Source organism: Notolepis coatsorum (genome assembly GCF_963971535.1).
Source record: "Notolepis coatsorum genome assembly, chromosome: 6".
NCBI classification, from domain to species: Eukaryota; Metazoa; Chordata; class Actinopteri; order Aulopiformes; family Paralepididae; genus Notolepis; species Notolepis coatsorum.
In genome coordinates, this window is record NC_140170.1 from 98350700 (window position 1) to 98367907 (window position 17208).

Sequence of the window (17208 nt, forward strand, 5' to 3'; positions counted from 1 at the left end):
CAGTCCATGACACATCTCCTAGTTACCTGTACTATACTGGCAGTTAAGTCAGTATCTATAAACATTCTCCCTGAGTTGGAAATCAGAGGATCAAGACTCGGATCTGTGATGTCATCAAGTGACACGTTCTGTTTTAGTTGGTCCATTTACAATGAATCAGTGACCAGCTGTTTGTGGGCTCATAGAAATTGTGTTTGAGGTTTTACATCCAAATTAGTTTTATTTAAATGTAGGGCTTATAGCTCTGAATCAGAATCACCTTGATAACATCATCCCTAGTCTTGTCTCTGGTGTTCAGCTTAAAGAGAGACTTGTTCATATTCACAAATCAAAACTGAGCTGCAAGTATTTTATAAATAACATGTGAATTCTATTTTAGGGTGGATTTTCCTGTTAAGCCCCAATATGCCCACGCCCTCCCCTTGTTTAAGTGAAAGTTGCTTCATGACCAGTTCCATATAGGCCTACTATTGATGTTGTCGTTTTATTCATCATCATCATCATCATCATCATCATCATCATCATCATCATCATCATCATCATCATCATCATCATCATCATCTCTCTCCATCTCTCTTTTAACAGGATCTGCAACTCCACCTATCCAACCTGGCCAATCAGATTGATCGTGAAACCAGCACAGCAGAAATACCACTGGTGGTCATCCTCGATGATATTCATGATCCGGCCTCCATCAGTGAGCTTGTCAACGGTGCACTCACCTGCAAATATCACAAATGGTGAGCTCTCTCTATCTCTACACTCTTGACTTAAATCCAATTTGTCACATTTGGCTGCTCTGGTGGAATTTTTCAGTTGAATATAACTGGAACTGCTCTTTATTTCAGTCCTTACATTATTGGAACGAGCAATCAACATGTGAAAATGATTGCCAACCACGGCCTGCATCTCAGCTTCAGGTGAGAGCTGGTTCATATACAGAACGTCTCAACAAGAGAGTGAAGAAACCGAGTTATGACCCTTTCCTTCCTCACACCTACAGCACGGTGTTGTGAAATGATCAAATGTATTGTAATAATACTAATTATACAACAGTTAGTTCCAACCAAGTGTCCATTTGATTGGACAAGAGGCATTCAATGAGTGCTGATATTCAGTATAACAGCACTGGGACTTTTCACTCTGCCGCACAGGTGTTCTATTAATAACCATTTAATTAGGCTACATTAATGGTCGTTATCAATAGAATATTTCTGCTAATTATTATCATCAACTATCCAGCTCGTTTTTATAGTGTAATGTTTGGCTACTTCTAATCATTGGGCTCACCACCTCCCATTCCTCACTGTTCGACCTGGAAAACGAAACTTAACGTCCGTTATGAGCGTTCAGGTTAGAAATATACAATATACAAACTAAAGTAGAACCTAAGTACAATGAAGTAAAAATGCAGGCAATGAGGTACAACAATGCAGACGATGAGGTACAAAAATGCAAACCTTTAAAAAAAATGCAAAAATGTGGATGTAGTGCAAATCTCTTTAATAAATAGCTAAATATGATGTAGTGTTTAAAGTGTCTAAAGTGAGTGTTAAGGTGAGTGTTTGTTTAAAATGAGTGTGTGCATGTGGATGTGTGTGCAATGAGTGTAGATAGATGGATGGGTTGATGTTACCTAGAGTCATTGAGCATCCTGATGGCCTGGGGATAGACGCTCCTTCTGAGTCGTTCTGTACTGGCCATGAGACTCCAGTAGCTCTTGCCTGACCACAGCAGTGCAAAGAGGCAGTTGTTTGACTAGAGTCTTTGACTATTCCTTTAGCCTTGGCTCTGCAACGCTTGGTATAAATGTCCTGGAGAGTGGGAAGCCCACCTCCAATTGTGCGTTTGGCTGATCGAGCCACTCTCTGCAGTCTGCTGCGGTCGTGTGCGGAGCTATTTCCAAACCAGGAGGTGATGTTGTCAGAATGCTCTCTATTGTGCGTGAGTAGAAGTTCTTAAGGATCTTCTGACTCACTTTGAACTTCCTTAGGCGCCTAAGGAAGTAGAGGCGTTGCGGTGCCTTCTTCACTACACTGTCAATGTGTGTGGTCCATGTCAAGTCCTCGGATATGTGGACTCCGAGGTACTTAAAACTGTTCACTCTCTTGACCGGTGCCCCGTAGATGTTGAGAGGGCTGTAGTCCGCCCAACCTTCTAAAATCCACCCTTTCAACCTAGAATGTATAATAATAATAATTATATATCCCTCCCTTTCAACCTAGAATGGTGACCTTCTCCAACAACGTGGAGCCAGCCAACGGCTTCCTGGTGCGCTACCTGCACAGGAAGCTGATGGAGGCGGAGGACGAGAGGAGCTTGACCAATGAGGACCTGATCAGGGTGCTGGACTGGGTGCCCAAGCTGTGGTACCACCTGCACACCTTCCTGGAGAAGCACAGTACATCTGACTTCCTCATTGGTATGAAAAACACTCTCATTGCGGCAGAAGAAAGATGAGGAATGACCTTTGGGTTACTACTGTTCGGGTGGAATGGTTCACTAAAAACACAGCTCGGTTCATATCACAGTTTTGGGGTCACGGTTTTGGGTTCGGTATGGTTCAGTGGGAAGAAGAAATGCCATTGCTATTTCAAATAGTATTTGGTAAAGAAATGTAATAATAATTCGCTTAAAGCATAAGGGAACACACACTGTTTAATCCATCTCTTGTAAATTCTTTTTATAAAAGAAATAACCCTGTAATGCCCCAAAACAGCAGACTTAAACGATGCGTGAGAAGATTATGTGATATATATATATCGTCTTACCGGTAGCCTAGTCATTTCTGAGACAAACTGACTGATGCAGCTGCACTCACCACCTCGCCTGGACAAACTGAAAGGTCCCGCTTGGTTTTGGATTTAAATGCAGCGGGCATTAACACATTGAGTGCCAGCGACGTCATATCTCATTTTATTAGCCCCCCCCATTGAGTGCCGACGACGACAATTATTGTTTTATTTTTTTATTAGCGATCTGAATTCATATTTCATCAACCGAGTCTCCCGTTGGTACAGCAGCTCCTACAGGAGCTCAGATGGGAAAAAAGCGCCCCCTATCGTCTAACCCTGTGTAACTGCAGGTCAGTCGATTAGACTGACCTTGGATCTGTAGATCTGTAGAGGTGGAGCCAACTGGCTCCATTGTGCTGGCGAGACGTCTGATCAAGAGGGATCTGATCGCGAGACGGAAATCAGCCTGGAATATATATTTACAGCAGCCAATAATCAATCAATAAGCGTGATCGATATTTGGAATGGCGATCAGGAATTGGAATAATCTTTTTGGATAACATCTGATCTCAGGTAAGGAATCTATTTTACCAGTTTTAGGATAATCAGACCTGTTTTCACGGAGATTTCAGCGTTTGCCCTATGTGTGATGTGGCTGTTTGGCTGTGATCGCTGATGAGGAAATAAGAGAATCGATTTTTCAGATCGCCTCTATAGCGTGCATACGTACACATAACTATCGATAATCTAGCGTTTATTTGAAAACGATTCATAAATAGGCAGAAAAATTACAACGTTTTTGTGTATTCTAGAATATTCCAGTAAATGTCTTTTATCACGGAATCTTTATATTTTCCTTGGAAATGAGGGCTTTTCAAAATGCTATAGTACCAAAATAAACCAAACGATCGAGGTGCCCCGAACGGTTCAGATTTTTTACACAAGCCGTTCCATCCATAGTATTGTGTATTGGGGCTAATACCAAGTTTCAAGTTTCAAGTTTGTTTATAAAATATCACAATAAAATACACATACTTTATGGTGAAATGCTTGGTTCTGTATGAGCCCCTGAGAGTAAAAAAAAACAAGTAAAATACAATGTACAATCTAAAGTAGTACAAATTTGTAAACAGTGAGGTACAATACAGAAATGAGGTACAACACTTTGAGGTAAGGTGCAATTGCAAATGAGGTATGAATGTAGTGCAAATCTCTTTAATAAATAGATAAATATAATGTAGTGTTAAAGTGTCTAAAGTGAGTGTTAAGGTGAGTGTTTGTTTAAAGTGTGTAACTGAGGGGTACAATTCCCTGACTGTATTGATAAGTATGGTATCATTAAACCACTACCGCTTTATGTACTTTAACTACTGGCCACACAGTACATGATATAGATATGATGAACACTTTCCCACCTGATGAAACCAAGTCCACACAAATGTATCCGTCGAATCTTTAATATATAGCAAAGGGTATATACAACGTTCACGTAATGACATTTATGATTTGAATGCACTTGTAAGGCAAATGAGTATTCGTAGGCAAATCAACATTGAATGTCCAATCTCTGGTTACGCAGGAAGCAAGTATACAACCTGGTTCTTTAGGGAACTATAGCGATGGTACTTAATGATTATAGCTGGATACACTAAAGGGGGGTCCCGCTGGTTGTAAGTCAGTAGGGGGGGGGGGGGGGGGGGGTTAGGAGAGCCGCTGGCGATATCCCATCTGGCCAACGATTTCTTGGGAGAATTCAGAGTGCTGAACACGGTGCCCACAGAACCTTGGTCCACAGATGAATACAGTTGGGCCCTCTTGTAGACGGTAGCTGCCGGTCCACAACGAAGAGACGTGAGGCGACCTCACTCGGGTTAGAGCGCCGTCTCACCTGGACTCCTCTCGGGGGTAGTTCCAACACTTACCAGTGTTGGCTGTTATCCATGGCATAATCAAAGCACCCAAAGCAAGTAGATAATCCAAGCCGTGTAGGGCTCGCCGTCGTCCGGGTAAGGTAATCCAATGTGCAGGTCCACTCGTCCTTGCCCAGAACTCCTCGGATGAAAGCACCACACGTGGTCTGCCCAGCCTGGTTAAGACTCTAGATAACGCGAGGAAAACGATGGGGGTACTCCTCACTTTATAACTCTAACCGAACGATGCACCATACATAATAGACTATTATTAACTTAATAGAAATACGTCCCACTCGACGGTATAGTGCCAAACTATGACAATTCAACTATTAATCCACACGATGTCTCAATGCCATTCTGAGGCCAAGTTGACCATACTGCACCACACGTGTATCGTGGGTGAGGCTTAACGTCTTGCCACTAGGTTGGAGGGTAAAGAACTAAGGGCTAAGGGCTAAGGGAAGTTCTACTTTACTTGCGCCATATATATATGCGCTGTGAACAACTAGTACCATTCGTATTTCGGCAGACGTATTTCTACGCGGAACCGGGGCTAGTAACGACATGTTCGTCGGCACGATTGAACTTGAACCAAGGGGCTTGGCTGCTGGCGCCAAGTTCTTGTCCAATGAGAGAATGAAACTATTATGGGCTGTTAGTAGACCAAAGGGATATTCAGTGTATATGTACAAGGAATATACAAGGGATATCAAACGATATACAAATACTATTAAATATATATCCATAAATAAATATATATATTCGGTTTAATCTGATCCTTCACAACAGCCGCCCCCTAATTAGTCCCACCTAATTAGCTAAGCAGAGACAGATTGACCGCACTGTCTACCACTCAAGGTCCGCTGTAAGGGTCAGTCAACTCACAAAGTCATGGGGTCATGGTCGTCATCGATAGTGTCTGGGAGTCTGGGCAGTTCTATTAGCCTCGCCACGGGTCGTGTGTAAGTTCGCCCTTGGACGAGCACCTCAGCTGCTCGGACCTTGCCATCGGCACCGGTGATCACTTTGCTTACGCGGCCAGCCGGCCACATAGCTCTGGGTAGTGACTGGTCGATAATCATGACGACTGTTCCTTCTGTCAAATTGTCTCTCTCTTTTACCCACTTCTGGCGGGTCTGTAGAGACGGTAGGTAGTGGAGTAGAAAGCTGTTCCAAAACTTGTCAGCTAGTACTTGACTGTACCTCCACATTCTTCGGCCGTTCGCTTCTTCAGGCCTGTACATTGTCTGGGGTAGCGCGGGGTCCAGCCGCCCCATCAAGAGTGTGTTGGGGGTGACTGGGTCGACATCTGCTATATCACTGGAGACGTAGCCGAGGGGCTTGGAGTTCAATACTCCCTCGATCTCCGTGAGGACTGTCATTAGGACTTCTTCCGCTACAGTCTGGGCCCCAAGCACGGCGTACAGGGCTGTCTTTAGTTGCGCACTCTGTAGGGTGAGGCAGTCATCTATGTTGGGGTCTGTGGAGGCGACTGTGCTCAGTCCACAGAACATAGGTTTCTTGTTCTCAGCCTCCTCTTTACTCGCCTCCCGTGGGGTGGGCGTAGGCCACTCTCCTTCCGGGAGCTTGAGGAACTCTGGTCCATCACTGTAGATGTTGTGACGGGTGAGGTCATCTAGGGACATTCCCCGGGTGATGACGTCAGCTGGGTTGTGTTTGGTGTCCACATACCGCCAGCTCGCTGCTTCTGTTAACTCTTGAATCTCGGTGACTCTGACTCCCACGAAGACTTTGTATCTGCATGAATCAGACTTGATCCATGTGAGTACTGTCGTGGAATCTGACCACAAGATTGTTCTGTGCACCGGAATGGTGAGTTCACGTTGGATTAACGTGGCTAGATGCGCTCCTGCTAGGGCTGCGCAGAGCTCTAGACGCGGGATAGATTGTTGCTTTCGTGGGGCTATTCTTGAGCGAGCCAGGATGAAAGCAGTGTGTATCTCTCCTCCCTTCTCTTGGGCACGCAAGTAGGCCACCGATCCATAGGCTACTTCGGAGGCGTCACTGAAGACGTGTAGATTCATCTTGCATGTCTCTGGCCTCACTGTGGGTGGGAAGTAGCTGCGGCGTATATTGACGCCTGGGAGTGAGCGGAGCTCCGTCTCCCACTCTCTCCATGTGGAGGCAAGGGGTGCGGGTATTGGGTCGTCCCAGCCCTGGTCCTTGTCCCATAGTGCTCGTACAATCATCTTTGCCCTGGTGGTGTAAGGTAGAATACATCCCAACGGGTCATATTGTCTGGCGAGTGTTCTGTACACACTCCGTCTGGTGGTCGGTATCGCCGTCGACCTTCCCTGCTCCGTGGTCAGGGGTTTGTGTCTATAGTGGAGCGAGTCTGTTTTGAAGCGCCAGACTAGTCCTAGTGTCATTTCTTGGGCTTCTTCTGGGATTGTCGCCATCCAGGTCTCGCTGCTGGCAGCCTTGTCCGCGGGGGAGAGGCTGCGCAATACGTGCGGGTCGCTGCTGGCCCACTGCCTGAGATCAAAGCTGCCTTTGATCAGGGAGGCGCGTAGCTTGAGTAGGAGAGCCTCGGCTTCTTCTTGAGTCGAAACGCTTTGTAAACAGTTGTCCACGTAGAAACTGTTCTTCACACTGTGTCGGACCTCTTCATCTGCTGCTGGGTCCTCTGCGACGTGTTTCTGCAGTGCAAATGTAGCACAGCACGGGCTGCATGTGGTTCCGAAGGGGAGGACTTCCCATTGGTAGATGGCTGGGTGCTCATCTCCGATCCTCTCTCTCCATAGGAACCGCAGTAGGGGCTTATCCTCCTCCACTAGTCTCACCTGCAGGAACATCCCTTTGATATCCCCGCTGATAGCCACCTTGTCCTGGCGGAAGCGTAGTAGCACGCCTAGTAGAGAGGGGCCGAGTGTGGGGCCGGGCAAGAGCTCTTTATTCAGATTCTGGGATCCGATCTGGTAGCTGCAGTTAAACACAATGCGATCCTTGCCGTTGTGGTGGACCTTGTGGTGCGGCACGTACCATGATTCGGTCGTCTGATCGGCCTCTTTAATGTCAATCTTCATTACGTGTCTCGCTGTGATTAGCTTCTCAATCTCAGCGCGGTACACACTCTCTTGAGCGGGGTCTTTGGCTAGGCGCCGCTCTGTGTTCAATAGATACCGCTCCGTAGCTTCTTACGTGGCGTGAAAGGTGGGCATTCCCTCTCGCCTCAGGAGTGGAGTTGCGTATCTCATCACTCCGCCGACTGTGACTCTCTTTGTCCCTTGCTCGAGGAGGTTTATGGCGTAAATGTCTTCTTTAGAACGAATGTCTTTCTTTTCGTTCTTAAAGGGCATTGTCTCTAGTGTCCATAGCCTCTCGACATGCTGCAGGAGAGTGGTGTCTTCTTCTGTCACTCTGGAGTGGAGGCAGCTAGTGGCTGCTGTTCGGTTGAGAGATTTAGCGAGGGGGCCTTGTAGTGTCCATCCTAGGCGGGTCTCGACTGCTGCAGGACAGCCTCTGGGTCCTGTATGGACCCGGTCTATCGGGACTATGAGGTCTGCATGGTCGGAGCCTATCAGCAGGGTCGGGGTGGCGCCGTCTATGAGCGGGATAGGTAGTTGACGCAGGTGCACATATTTATCCATCAGTTTGGCGATGGGGTAGGTGTACTGTGATAGTCCTATTTCTTGGCTGGTGAAAGCATTTGTAATCCTATACCGTCGCTCTGGCTGCCCGCTTGCTGCGATAGTGAAGGAGACATTCTCGCCTTTTATCGTCTTTAAATCTCTTCTTATTGTCCGAATCGTCATTTGGTTCTCGCTCCCCCGCAGTCCCAGCTGGGCCGCAGCGGACGCGAGCAGAAGGGTCTTCTCTGACCCGTCATCAAGGACGGCGTAAGTGTCCATGACTTTATCTTGGTAGCTCAATGTTACACGGACTACCTTTAAGAGCACTTGGGCGCCGCTGCTGCTGGCGGGGTCAATGTACATGACACTTGCCTTGGTGCTGCTCGATGGTGCAGGTGCAGGCTTTCTTCTGTTACTGTCGTGTAGGACATCTAGGTGGGCTCCGTCACACCGACTGCACCTCTTCTTTAGGCGGCACTCGGCTGCCATGTGACTGCGCGCACATCGGTAACAGCGCCTGTTGGACTTTATCCATTGACTCACTTCTTCTGCATTCATCTTTGTGAACAGGTCACATTGTGACAGCCAGTGTTCCTTCTCGCAGTACGGGCACACCATCTTCCACTTCTCTTTTCTCGAGGGGGTACTGTGGTTCTTACTGCTCGGTACTGATTCTGATTGGTGCATGACAGTCACTGATCTTCTTCCATCGTTTATTCTCCTGGGTCCCTCTCTGGAGCTTGGTGTGCTCCGCACGAACGTATCCAGTCGTAAGCTGCTGACTTCTCTCGCCAGGAAGTCGGCTAGATCGAGGAGGGATGGTTCGGGACCGTTAGGATCACGGTGGTCTCTCTGCCGCCTAAAGCGCTCTTGTCTGGCGGGTGGCAGCTTCTCTAAAATCCTCTCAACGTTAGAGTTGGCGTATAGCTCGTGCATACCCTTTTCTCGTTGCGCTCCCAGCATCCCTACCAGGGACTGCACTTTTATAGACAGGTCGTCTAATGAGCGATTGTCTGTTGCTGGGGGTAGGCGGTCAATATGCCTTATCTCTTGGATTACGTAATCCCATATACGTCCGTATCTCTGGTCCAGCGCTGCTAGAGCCGCGGTGTATGGGGTCGTAGAGGTGGCATAGGCTAGCGCTATATTGTGCGCTCGGGGTACTTTCAGGTGCTTCAGTAATATTGCATACTTGTGACGTTCATCAACGACATCCACCATCATTGTCTCTAAGCACATTCGGAGCTCCGTGTACTGTGCCCGATTCTCATGGGTGAAGTCTGGGATGGTCGGTGTGGCAATGTATGACGCCGTGGATGGCTGATACATCGGCGAGCGTTGGGGGAGAGGCCTCCTAGGCGAGTCTCCTCTTGCGCCTCTCTGTGGGCTGGCACCGGCAGGGTACCATGGCCCGCTGGTCCAGGTGCTATTCCTCGGGGCTGGTCGTGCGTCGTGCTCACCCGTGAATAGAGTCAGGGGTCTGTAGCGCAGCGCCGCGGGGGTATAGCCTGGGCTGTACTGGACCTCCTGGTCCGGTGGAGTACTGTGCTGTCGTCGGGCTTGGTTCTCCTCCTCTCCCTCTTCTTCTTCTATCAGGTCCTCTAGATCCTGTAGTAGTTTATTTAGCTTCTCCGCAGTGTATGCTGCTCCTTCCTTGTAGCTGGGTCTCGCTTGGACCGGTCGGGGAAGGGGGTCTGCGGGGGGTATAGGCTTGGTCTGTTGGTCAAGTTCAGGGTCGCTTGCTCGGTTAGGAGACGCTGCCCTTGACTGTTGTCTCGACGAGTTCCTTGAACCCCTGGCGGAGGGAGAGGGTGTTGCCTTGAGGATCAGCTGCTCCATTAGTTGCGCTTGTAGCTTGTCGCGCTCGGCTTGTAGTCTGTCGCGCTCGGTTTCGCGCTGGATGAGAGCGAGGTCGCGCTCTGCTTCTCTTTGGGCACCGGCAGCGGCACGCTGGGTGTCTGCTCGGTCTCTTGCCATATTCTCTTCCGTCTGAAGGCGTCTCATCTCCAGGCGTATGCGCTCTTCTTCGCTCCGTTGCTGTGTCTGGAGTCGATCGCGTTCACCCTGAAGTCGATCGCGTTCACCCTGGAGTCGATCGCGTTCGGTAGAGGCTGTCAGGCTGACGAGGAACGCCTGTGATAGCATCCTCTCCGCTTCGCTGGGGGAAGACGGTTGTAGAGGTGAGCCGCTCCTGGCGGTACTCGTTGGGGAGTCCTGGAGCTCTATTTCCTCGGCGCTCTCCTCCTCTTCTTCCGTGCAGAGTTCTCTCTCTGTAGGGTTGTCTTCCTCCCGGGGCTGGTCGGGGACTACTTCTTCGGTATTGGCGGGGGGTAAAGGCATGTCAGCTCCCTCCTGGTCCCCACCGTGAGCTTGGTCAGTTACATTAGAACCCACTAGGGCCTCTGTGGTCGGGGTAACCTGGTCGTTAAGGTCAGACATAATTTTACTTTCTACTTTTACCGCGTTTACCGTTTGTAGAGGGCTAGGTAGTTGACTGACAGCGTAATCCTCTAAGTACGGAGGTGGCTGTCGTCTGCGCCGCGGGCGTTCTACGTTAGGAGGACCGTTTCGTGGAGTGTTCATCATAGGCCATTTCAATATTAATAACACTATATTAATATTACACTAGTTACCATCCGGCTCGAAGGACCAATTGTAACTGAGGGGTACAATTCCCTGACTGTATTGATAAGTATGGTATCATTAAACCACTACCGCTTTATGTACTTTAACTACTGGCCACACAGTACATGATATAGATATGATGAACACTTTCCCACCTGATGAAACCAAGTCCACACAAATGTATCCGTCGAATCTTTAATATATAGCAAAGGGTATATACAACGTTCACGTAATGACATTTATGATTTGAATGCACTTGTAAGGCAAATGAGTATTCGTAGGCAAATCAACATTGAATGTCCAATCTCTGGTTACGCAGGAAGCAAGTATACAACCTGGTTCTTTAGGGAACTATAGCGATGGTACTTAATGATTATAGCTGGATACACTAAAGGGGGGTCCCGCTGGTTGTAAGTCAGTAGGGGGGGGGGGGGGTTAGGAGAGCCGCTGGCGATATCCCATCTGGCCAACGATTTCTTGGGAGAATTCAGAGTGCTGAACACGGTGCCCACAGAACCTTGGTCCACAGATGAATACAGTTGGGCCCTCTTGTAGACGGTAGCTGCCGGTCCACAACGAAGAGACGTGAGGCGACCTCACTCGGGTTAGAGAGCCGTCTCACCTGGACTCCTCTCGGGGGTAGTTCCAACACTTACCAGTGTTGGCTGTTATCCATGGCATAATCAAAGCACCCAAAGCAAGTAGATAATCCAAGCCGTGTAGGGCTCGCCGTCGTCCGGATAAGGTAATCCAATGTGCAGGTCCACTCGTCCTTGCCCAGAACTCCTCGGATGAAAGCACCACACGTGGTCTGCCCAGCCTGGTTAAGACTCTAGATAACGCGAGGAAAACGATGGGGGTACTGCTCACTTTATAACTCTAACCGAACGATGCACCATACATAATAGACTATTATTAACTTAATAGAAATACGTCCCACTCGACGGTATAGTGCCAAACTATGACAATTCAACTATTAATCCACACAATGTCTCAATGCCATTCTGAGGCCAAGTTGACCATACTGCACCACACGTGTATCGTGGGTGAGGCTTAACGTCTTGCCACTAGGTTGGAGGGTAAAGAACTAAGGGCTAAGGGCTAAGGGAAGTTCTACTTTACTTGCGCCATATATATATGCGCTGTGAACAAATAGTACAATTCGTATTTCGGCAGACGTATTCCTACGCGGAACCGGGGCTAGTAACGACATGTTCATCGGCACGATTGAACTTGAACCAAGGGGCTTGGCTGCTGGCGCCAAGTTCTTGTCCAATGAGAGAATGAAACTATTATGGGCTGTTAGTAGACCAAAGGGATATTCAGTGTATATGTACAAGGAATATACAAGGGATATCAAACGATATACAAATACTATTAAATATATATCCATAAATAAATATATATATTCGGTTTAATCTGATCCTTCACAACAAAGTGAGTGTGTGCATGTGGATGTGTGTGCAGCGAGTGTAGATGATGGGTTGTTACATGGAGTCATTGAGCATCCTGATGGCCTGGGGGTAGAAGCTCCATATCAGTATCAACAGAATTTCCCCCAATGCTAAATGTCCCATACCAAGAGGCATTATGCAACATGTTGAAAATCAAAGCAATATGATATTCATCATTGTTTTGAACATTATTTTATATGAGATGATAGATCTCTTGAGTGGAGAAATGTTGTCATTCTTTGTCCAGTGACCCCAAACTAATCTAGGTCTAAGTCTGCACTGTCCAGTAAAAGGAATGGCTCACATCAGTAATCAGTTTTGGACATCTGTAATGCCATCAAACGGCGACCTCTAGGCAAAATATTCCCTCTTGGTATTGCACTTTGTTTAAATTTTTTTTATTTGGTGTGGGTTGGTGTTGAGTGGGGATAGCGGATGTGTTGCTATTGGCTGGCCACACCTCAGGCTCTGCCAATAGAGGTCTAGAAATTCACACTATAATAAGTTACTACTGTATATAGTATATATATAGCTATATAGTATACATATATATTGCTATAGCTATATACTGTACATAGTAGTAACTTAGTATAGTTTGAATTTCTCCAGACCTCTCTTGGCAGAGCCTGAGGTGTGGCCAGCAATATCCGCTATCCACACTCAACACCAACCCACACATTGATTGATTGATTGATTGATTGATTGATTGATTGATTGACTGATTGATTGAAAACTTAACTACAAAACAACTGCTAAGAGGATGCAGACCAGAAAAATACTTTTCAATTCATCAGGACATTTATGACATACAAGACATACAGATATACAGAACTATGTAGTAAAAAGAGATCATAAAAAATATGTACATCCGAAGGGGAAGAAACTGTACATTGGGGGGGGGGGGGGGGGGGGGATTTGGCCATTTACAGGGGCCAGTTTCTAATTGCAGCCACCCGTATGTGCTCTTTGAGAGCGGTTTTGAAGGAGGGTAGGGATTCACATTCCTTCACGGTTGTGGGTAGGGCTAGTTTAGTCCCTTGTTTGAGCCGAATCTGGGTTGAACATGATTTGTGGAGCTCCCTCTGGTGTTGTGGTCGTGGACTTCACTGACATTTGGGAAGTATTTTGACATGTACATGGGTATCCCAGTGGTGTAGTGTATCTTGTAGACCAGGCCCATTGCAAGTTGCTGTACTCTGTTGTCTACTCTAAGCCATCCTAGGTTGTCAAAATGTGCAGGGGTAAGGTGGGTTTTATGAGTAAGGCCAAGCAGTAGTCTGACCAGTTTGTTTTGTGATGTTTGTAGCCTTGTTTTTAGGGCCTTTGAGGTGCTCAGACCAAAACAAAACATTTAAACAAAGTTCAATACCAAGAGGGACTATTTTGCATAGAGGTCACTGTTTGATGGCATTACAGATTCAACCTTTAAAAGTTCAGGACTCAGAATCTGTATCTGCAATCATCTCTAACTACTGTCCTGTGGCACAACATGAGAATATTGGTACTTTCTGGTGTGGTTAAGTGATTTCTGGTGTGATTTTTCTCATTGTTCTCTTTTGTTTCTTCTGTCTTCAGGCCCCTGCTTCTTCCTCTCCTGTCCGGTCACAGTAGATGAGTTTCGATCCTGGTTCATTGACCTTTGGAACCATTCCATCATCCCTTACCTTCAGGAGGGGTCCAAGGATGGCATCAAGGTTAGACACTTCAGCTACACTCCTGCTATTTGTACCATTAACTCACCCAGCCGTTTTGACTGTGAAACCATTAGATGTATTTGAACTGCCTCTAAATAGGCTTTAGATCACCCACCCAGCTTGCTTACAAGCATACCGCCGCATACATACCATACCACAGTAAACTGCAAAAGCAATATACAATGTACATGTGATTAAAGTAAGAGTATATATAAATGAGTACTACTGAGTAATAATGCTAATTATGTGTACAGTGTTATAGTATTAGTATGTACAGTGATACAGGTATAAAGACACTATGGTAGTAAGGCATACTGGCCAGTGGTATAACTAGGAGTAGGTAAGGGATATATACAGTATATAAGGGTATGGGATTAATCCTTTATACATACCCTTATATACTGTATATATCCCTTACCTACTCCTAGTTATACCACTGGCCAGTATGCCTTACTACCATAGTGTCTTTATACCTGTATCACTGTACATACTAATACTATAACACTGTACACATAATTAGCATTATTACTCAGTAGTACTCATTTATATATACTCTTACTTTAATCACATGTACATTGTATATTGCTTTTGCAGTTTACTGTTACATTTGCACTCTGGTTAGATGGCAAACTTATTTTTGTTGTACTGTACTGTATAATGACAATGTATTTTAATCTTTTTATTTATTTATTTAACCTTTATTTAGCCAGATAAAACATTAAGAACAGGTTTCTTATTTGCAATGTCGATCTGGTCCAAGAGGCCCCAACAGGAATACAAAAAAATATATATTAATAATAGAAAAAGAACACAGTTAACACATTGGGCGCCAAGGACGAGTTAACTAGTTTTTGGCCGCCATGCGTTGAGCGCCAAGGACGAGTAACTCGTTTTTAGATCCTTTTTTCTTTTATTCGATTTTTTTTATTCATTACAGGTTCACGGCCCTCGGTGTTACCATAGGAAATCATTCTGAGATCGCTAGAGTGCAATACCGGCCGCATCCTGCTAGGTGGCAGTATCGCCCACCCTTTGAAACCTTATTTCACACCGTGTGTTACATCTAATTTCCTCCGGGCGCAGAATTTTGGTACAGGCAAGCCTAGCGGTTCACCCGATCACATTGGAACGCGTCCAGGACACTCGATGCATGTGTTGTGCCGGATTATGTCGGGGACACGATGGACACCAATACTGGAAATCGCGATCAGACAATTGGAATATTCTTTTTGGAATACCCCCGATCAAAGGTAAGGACTATCTGACGTCAATTCCACCTTGATCCTACAATGATTTCATATCGATCAAGTCGATCAACATATGTAGTATTCAAAACGAATGCCGTTGATGACGATCAGAGCATCAAAAAACGCCCCCCCCCCCCCCCCCTTTGATGCATTCATGATGAAACATAATACCTATTATTATTTGAATTGGAAATAGTAGCGTGTCCAGGCGAGAAACGCCAACGACTTTAGTCAAATTCACATAGCGCCCTATAACTCAGCTTTTCAGGAATTAGACCAGATCACTCCTAAACTATATAATATTCACCACGGGATAACGCGCGAACGTATAAATGTAATAATTATCTCTTTTTTGCATGTTCAACGGGAGAAAGAGACTGTCAAATGACTATATATTGTCTCCATAGCTATAATATAGAATATAGATATAGCTCTCCAAACATAGTGACGCACAGTGAAAATAGGCTATGGAAAGCTGGCACATTAGCTACAGGGATAAGGGTAATGGCTGGCACTGAAAGTTTTAACTCTTTGGACGCCAGACCCGATGATAGTCGGGTTATCTCGCCATGCGTTGAGCGCCAGGACCCCCGAAAACCTGAGTATAGTCGGGTTTTCCTCGTTATTCGATATTTCCATTCATTACAGGCACACGGACTCGGGTTTACCTGGGGAATCATCCTGAGAATGCCAAAGTGCAATACCGGCCGCATCCACCCAGGTGACTGTATCGAGCACCCTTTGAAACATTATATCTTGGCCTGTGCGTCGATCAAAAGTCTCCGGTCGGACTTTTCTTTGTCGGGCAAGTGGAGCGGTTGTCCCGATCAGATTGAGAAGTGTGAAATGCTCCCGATGCATGATGTGTGGCGGATTATGTTGGCGACACGATCGACACCAATACTGGGACTCGCAATCAGATAATTCGAATATTCTTTTTGGGGTACATCCTAGTGAAGGTAAGGGCTATATGATATCAATCCTGCTGTGATCCAACCATGACTTCACCTCGATCACAACATATGTGTGTAACGTTACTCCACAACGTATGCCATTGGTGACGATCAAAGCATCAAAAAACGCCCCCCCCCCCCCCCCACCCTTTCATGCATTCATGAGGAAACATAATACCGATAATATAGATTTAATTTCTAAATAGTAGCGTGTACAGGCGAGAAACGGCAACGCTTTTAGTGAAATGCACCTATTGCTGCATAGTGTAGTTTTTTGGGATTAGACAGGATTACTCTAAAACTATACTCATATTCACCACGGTATAAAACGGGAATGTATGGATGACATTTCTTTTTCCACATATTGAACGATAGATAGTCGATGTCAACTGGGCCATAGTATTGTATCCATAGCTATAATATAGAATATAGTTATAGCCCTGCAAACACTGCCACTTATTCCTATCTCTTAGAGCTGAGCTTGGCATGGTAAGTACAAACGATGCTCAACTGCATGGCATCCATTGAGTTAAGAATCATACACATAAACACATGCACAGCCTATCTACAAAAAAAATTAACAGGAGTAGGGGGGGGGGGGGTGAAAGTGTGTGTGTGTGTGTGTGTGTGTGTGTGTGTGTGTGTGTGTGTGTGTGTGTGTGTGTGTGTGTGTGTGTGTGTGTGTGTGTGTGTGTGTGTGTGTGTGTGTGTACACATGCGTGTGTCTAGGTGCGAGTATGAAGATGAATGAGTGTTTGTATGTTGTGTGTGAAAGGGTGTAATCTACGGAAGCCCTAATTCATACATTTTATTTACTCCGTTTTCCCGTGATAACGAGTTAATTTAATTAGTTTTCTCGTGATAACGGGATCATTTTCTCCTTATCACGAGAAAACAAGGTCCGTTTTCTCGTGATAATGACTTATTATCTCGTTATCTCGACATAACGAAGTCCGTTTTCTCGTGGTAACGGATTAATTTATCTCGTTATCTC

The 17208-nt window shown here is 46.0% G+C and overlaps 1 protein-coding gene across 8 annotated transcripts in view; it reads left to right on the forward strand.

Annotated features, from left to right (window-relative positions):
- Positions 1-17208, forward strand: part of nav1b (neuron navigator 1b) — a 145418-nt gene that overhangs the window by 122575 nt on the left and 5635 nt on the right. For all 8 annotated transcript variants that reach the window (XM_084317147.1, XM_084317151.1, XM_084317149.1 and 5 more), the window contains 4 exons: positions 586-740; positions 849-920; positions 2226-2422; positions 13896-14014. In XM_084317147.1, the coding sequence (XP_084173273.1) occupies positions 586-740; positions 849-920; positions 2226-2422; positions 13896-14014 (543 nt within the window). The remainder of the gene's footprint in view (positions 1-585; positions 741-848; positions 921-2225; positions 2423-13895; positions 14015-17208) is intronic.